The sequence below is a fragment of the Eucalyptus grandis genome, chromosome 2 (assembly GCF_016545825.1).
Source record: "Eucalyptus grandis isolate ANBG69807.140 chromosome 2, ASM1654582v1, whole genome shotgun sequence".
NCBI classification, from domain to species: domain Eukaryota; kingdom Viridiplantae; phylum Streptophyta; class Magnoliopsida; order Myrtales; family Myrtaceae; genus Eucalyptus; species Eucalyptus grandis.
The window spans coordinates 26,727,909-26,733,561 of record NC_052613.1 but is presented as its reverse complement, the minus strand read 5'-3'; the positions used below and the strand labels follow the sequence as shown (position 1 = coordinate 26,733,561).

Genomic DNA, 5,653 nt, shown 5'->3' with positions numbered 1-5,653 from the left:
TTCGTCAGGCTCATTCATTCTTATTATGCGACTCACAATTGCTTGGTGCTCTTGTCTGCAGATTAGACCGAAGCCGCCGAGTTCGTCAGGCTCATTCATTCTTATTATGCGACTCATAATTGCTTGGTGCTCTTGCTTGGTCTTCTTCTTCCTACTTCCGGCAAGACATATAGCCAGTGGCGGGGTTCACAATATTACTACATCGGAGCCGCTCTTTCAGAACCAAACTCTCGTCTCCTCAGGCCAAATCTTCGAGCTTGGCTTCTTCACGCCGAATGGGTCGGAAAACCAGTATGTTGGCATATGGTACAAGAACTTGACGCCTTCTAAAACCGTGTGGGTGGCCAATAGGGATTCGCCACTCACGTCCGCAGATCGGTCTGCGAAATTAACGATAGGCAGTGATGGGAATTTGAAGCTCGTGGATGGACAGCAGAACATAGTTTGGTCCACCAATGTTTCTGTCCAGTCAAATAATACAGCAGCAATGCTTTCAGATGGTGGAAAGTTTGTTCTACAAGACAGGAATTCTACTGAAGTATGGGCAAGCTTTGATGATCCAACTGATACAATTCTACCAAACATGAAGATAGGACTAAACAAGAGAACAGGAGAGAGACGAGTTTTAGTTTCCTGGAAAAACAACAACGATCCATCATCGGGAAATTTCACCACTGCGCTTACATCAGAGACTCCGCCGCAACTTCTCACTCGGAATGGCTCCACCTCTTATTGGAGAAGTGGACCATGGGATAAATCGATATTCATCGGCATACCAGAAATGAAATCCTCATACCATACCGGGTACAGTCTCCAGAACGATCCTCAGCAGGGAACCGCTTATTTCTCTGCTGATTTTGATAACAACTCTTTTCTTGCTTATGCCTTCATTTCACCCGAAGGAATTCTAGCACAAATGATATGGGATTATGGATCCAATGGTTGGTTGAAAAATTTGGCAGCACCGAGCACCAGTTGTGACATTTATGGAACTTGCGGTCCCTTTGGCATCTGCAACTCAAAAAACTCTCCTATCTGCCATTGCGTAAAAGGGTTTATGCCGCGATCGAAAGAAGAATGGAACAGAAGGAATTGGACCAGGGGGTGCATTAGAGAAACAGAATTGAACTGCCAGAAGAACACAAGCAGGTCGCCTTCAACGCAGATGAAGAAAGATGTCTTTGTACACATGAAACAGATGAAAGTGCCTGATTCTGCAGAATATTTATCAGACCCTGGAGATGTAGGAAAATGCCAAAGCTGGTGCATTAATAATTGTTCTTGCTTGGCTTATTCTTATGTCCACACGATAGGGTGTTTGGTCTGGGCTAAAGATCTCATGGATTTTCAGGAGTTTTCAACAGCTGGGCAAGATGTATATATTCGGGTCGCGCATGACAATACAGGTATAAGAAGTTTCACTATGAGTTTCGTTTAAAATTTATCGCACATCTTACAATTCTTTTCTCATGTCAGGCATGTCAACAGAAGCAAAACTTATCTTCAGCATAAGTACCATCCTAGGCATCATGTTCGTTGGAACTGCTATTTTCGGTCTCTGGAAGTGGAGAGCCAGCAAAAGAGGTACCAGCAGCTCACGTCCAATGCTTAATTTCACATTGATTGTAATATAAAAACTTTGTCAAATTCCTAAGGCACTTGACTGGCCAGATATAACTGATAAAACAGGAGAAATGTCTCCTGGAAATGCATGGAAAGATCAGCTGAAGCAAAAGGACGCATCCGAATTTACACTGTTCAGTTTTAGTAGCTTACTTCTTGCAACTAACAACTTTGATGCAACAAATAAACTTGGCCAAGGAGGGTTTGGACCCGTTTATAAGGTAAAAGCCTTCTCTAAGATGTTCGTTTAGGGAATTTTGTGACATTATCCAAGGTCTGACGGGTCTTCGAGTTCGGAAACAGGGAATGCTGAATGATGGAAAGGAGATAGCTGTCAAAAGACTTTCCAGTAGCTCAGGCCAAGGCATGGAGGAGTTTGAGAACGAGATTGTTCTAATATCGAAACTTCAGCACCGAAATCTGGTCAGACTCATGGGATGCTGTGTCGAAGGAGAAGAAAAGATTTTAGTATACGAATACTTGTCAAACAAAAGTTTAGATTCCTTTCTGTTTGGTTGGTCTCACTCTTTTCAAATCATACTTGTGCTGACGGAAAACATATATCTTTTTAGTATTTAAGGTCACGAATTCTTTCTTTTCTTCCTTGCTTAGATTCAAAAAGGAAAGCAGAATTCAACTGGGATACACGTTTCCGCATCATTCAAGGGATCGCAAGTGGGCTTCTATATCTGCATCGCGATTCTTACCTTCGAGTTATCCATCGAGATTTGAAGGCAAGCAATATTCTCTTGGATGAGAAAATGAACCCAAAAATTTCGGACTTTGGGTTGGCACGGATCTTCGAAGGCACTCAAGTTTTGCTAAATACTCACAAAGTTGCAGGAACACTGTTAGTATTCAAGCTTTCTTGCTGAAATTATAAATTAAATTAGAAACTATACAACGCAATTAGGTAACTCTATAACTTGATTGATTAACATGATATTTAATTGCAGAGGATATATGTCTCCTGAGTACATCATGGGAGGGATATTTTCTGAGAAATCCGATATCTATAGCTTTGGGGTGTTGCTAATTGAGATCATCGCTGGCAAAAAGAACACGAGCTTATACTACCATGACCAGCATTTCAATCTTCTTTCCTATGTAAGTATGAGGAGTACAAGCTCGAGTGATCTTCTATAATCCTTCGGCTATTTCTGCTCCCTATGTTCTCTTATTCTTACAGGCATGGCAATTGTGGAGCGAAGATAGAGGACCAGACCTAAGGGATGAAGCTATAGTTAATACTTGTCTGCCATCAGAAGCAATGAGATGCATTCAGGTGGGGCTTCTCTGTGTGCAGGACCAAATGACGGACCGACCCAACATGCTATCCGTAGTTCAGATGCTGAGCAGTGAGTCAGATCTTCCTCAGCCGAGACCTCCAACGTTCACCTTCCAAAGGGGAAATTCAAGTCACGATAACGAGGCACAAGGGGAAAGTATTTTCTCCGTGAACACCATGACAAATTCTGTAGTCGAAGGAAGATGATGATCGAAATTCTGAATTTGTTTTTCCTCACATAGATTTTGCAATAGAATTGAAGCAGCGTGTGTACGCTAGTAATTTGGTTAATTCAAATTTATGTAAATCGAATTAGCTTGGTAAGGCGTTTGTGAAAGCCCTCTTCTCTTTTCCACTTTCCTCATCTTCGTCTTCCCCTCTCTTCTTCTTTCTCCTCTCTCTTTTTACCTTTTCTCGAACTGGTCTCGCTCTTCTCTCTATCTTCCTTTTATTTCGCACGGTGGTCTCTTTTATTCTTTTTCTTTTAACTTCTAAAAACCCATACCTTACACTCGTTCTAACCCTAGCCACCAAACTTATTGTCCCGGATGTAGATGACGTTCTCATCGTCCATGCCCAGATCCTTCACCGACTTGGCCTCCGAGACCTGCCCACTGTCGTAGTCAAACCGCGTGGCCTCACATGGGAAGCCCTTGCAGGCACAGTTGTCGGCCATGAGGGCCCCAAGCGGCATGCTCCAGTCCAGCAGGTAACACACGTCGTCCTCCTCCTACTTCTGCCACGCAGAGGAGGATGGGGTTGGGCTGGCGGTTCTCGTGGCCCGGTACGACACAGACACCAGCTTCGCCTCCGATGCAGCGACGTCCATCTTTGAGCAGCGAGAGAGATGATTTGAAGCGTCTCGACAGCTTTCTTCTGCCCTGCGATATGCCCTTCATTATGACATGCGATAGCCATATGGAGGAAATGCAATATTATTGTTGCAATTGTGGCCAATTGAGTGGACAGTTGATTTGCACAATTATCTCTCTTTTTTTTTTTTTTTTTGTTAATATCACGAAAAAATCTTAAATTTATTCTCATATTAATTTTTTGACTACCAAAAACTCCAAAATAGGTAAATTTATAATAAATTTACTCCAAATGATTAAAAAAACTCTAAACCAGTACATTTGTTATAAACTTATCACAAATTAATTTTTTTGACCGCCAAAAATCTCAAACCGATACATTTGTGATAAATATATCTTCCATTAATTGAATTAATATCACAAAAAATCACAAAAATGGTACAATTGTGACTAGTAAAATCTCAAATTGGTATACCAATGAACTATCTCGTGTCATCCAACTCATCAATTTGATAATAAAATTTATGAAAACTAATAAAGGGTAAATTTGTCACATAAGTATCAATTTATGGTAAATTTGTCAAAAATGTACTTTGATGGTAAAAAAGTTAATTTGGTGTAAATTTGTAATAGGTAATATTAATTTGGAATTTTTCATAGTATTAACCCATCTTTTTCTAATCCTCACTCTATCTCTTTTTTTTCTTTTTTCTTTTTGTCCCTCGTTTTGCTAAGTATTTTCGTAATTTTTTCTAAGTACTAAAACAAATATTAATGGTTGTGGGTTAGCATGTGGAAGTAAACTTTCATTTTGGGTGATCTTATCTAATATTGTTCGTTTTGGTTTGGTCGTGTATCATTGGCGATATGGTTTTAAAATGCATCACCTTAATTTGAAACAGCATAAGACTTCTTTATCATCGCAACATCAATCATATATGTATGTTGTTCCATCATATACATGTTTAGCGTTCTATTCATATACATGTTTAGCGTTCTATGTGTGTCCCGAGGAAAAAGGAACCATAAATTATGGGGTTGCATATCAAGATCCTAAGGCGTAACACATATTTTGTATTTTTTAAACAATATAAAAGATCAAATTTATGAAAATATTTTTATAAATTATTCATTTCTCATTATAAAAACGCACTTTGAGTTTATAGTCACAAAAGAATGAAATTATATAATAAAATATCTTATATTCCATTGCTCAACATCATGACAAATTTGCCGATTCATCATTTAATAGCTCAGTTTCTTTCACTGAGTATGTATTGCTTTCCAATTGAAACGATTGAAATCTAGTGACGCTTTTCCAACGAAACAATTGAAACCCAAATAGGATATTACTTTGTAATTTACAAATTGTGGAAATACTTATCATTGAAACAAGGGAAATCCATATTCTCACGATCTAACCTCATGGCAACATTTGCTGATTCATTATTAGAGCATTGATACAACTTCAACTATTAGAGCAAAATGCCAAGATTGGCTTGATTTAACAAGCTTTAGTACTACTCTAATAAGTGTACCGGCCATAGTAAACTTTTCGGTTAAGAGTGATTTAAAATGAATAGATGAAAGTTGTGCTCTCGCAAAATGTATTGCACTCCTCAATACATACAACAAAATTGATTTTGGAGAACAGCACCACTTTGGTTACGATAACGTATAATTCTTCCGAGCTGTGCTGTGATATTTCTCGCCATTGACACCTGCAAGGACCACTAATACAGAATTTGAGGAATAAGGAGGGATTGGTGCGCAAAGATTGCAGAATTGGAAACCGATGGCTCACGATATTCCTCCCGCCATTGAAGAGGATTGACACTATCCTCACAGAAGGTCCTTCGTTGTTGTAATAACGTGATTGCCATTTTCTTGGAGTTTACCACGAAAAATTGTGAGACTAAATTAAATAGAT

At 39.3% G+C, this 5,653-nt stretch overlaps 1 protein-coding gene across 2 annotated transcripts; it reads left to right on the top strand.

Annotated features, from left to right (window-relative positions):
• LOC104434769 (G-type lectin S-receptor-like serine/threonine-protein kinase At1g61490) lies at positions 1-3,246 on the top strand. Of its 2 annotated transcripts, none has more exons than XM_039306440.1 (7): positions 1-1,406; positions 1,477-1,584; positions 1,690-1,844; positions 1,927-2,137; positions 2,236-2,473; positions 2,580-2,730; positions 2,813-3,246. In XM_039306440.1, the coding sequence occupies exons 1-7, from the start codon at positions 26-28 to the stop codon at positions 3,116-3,118; spliced, it is 2,550 nt and encodes an 849-aa protein (XP_039162374.1). In that variant the 5' UTR covers positions 1-25; the 3' UTR covers positions 3,119-3,246. The 2 variants fall into 2 exon arrangements, with proteins under 2 accessions (XP_039162374.1, XP_039162373.1); XM_039306439.1 differs by having other exon boundaries at positions 1,672-1,844.
• The last annotated feature ends 2,407 nt before the right edge of the window (positions 3,247-5,653 follow it).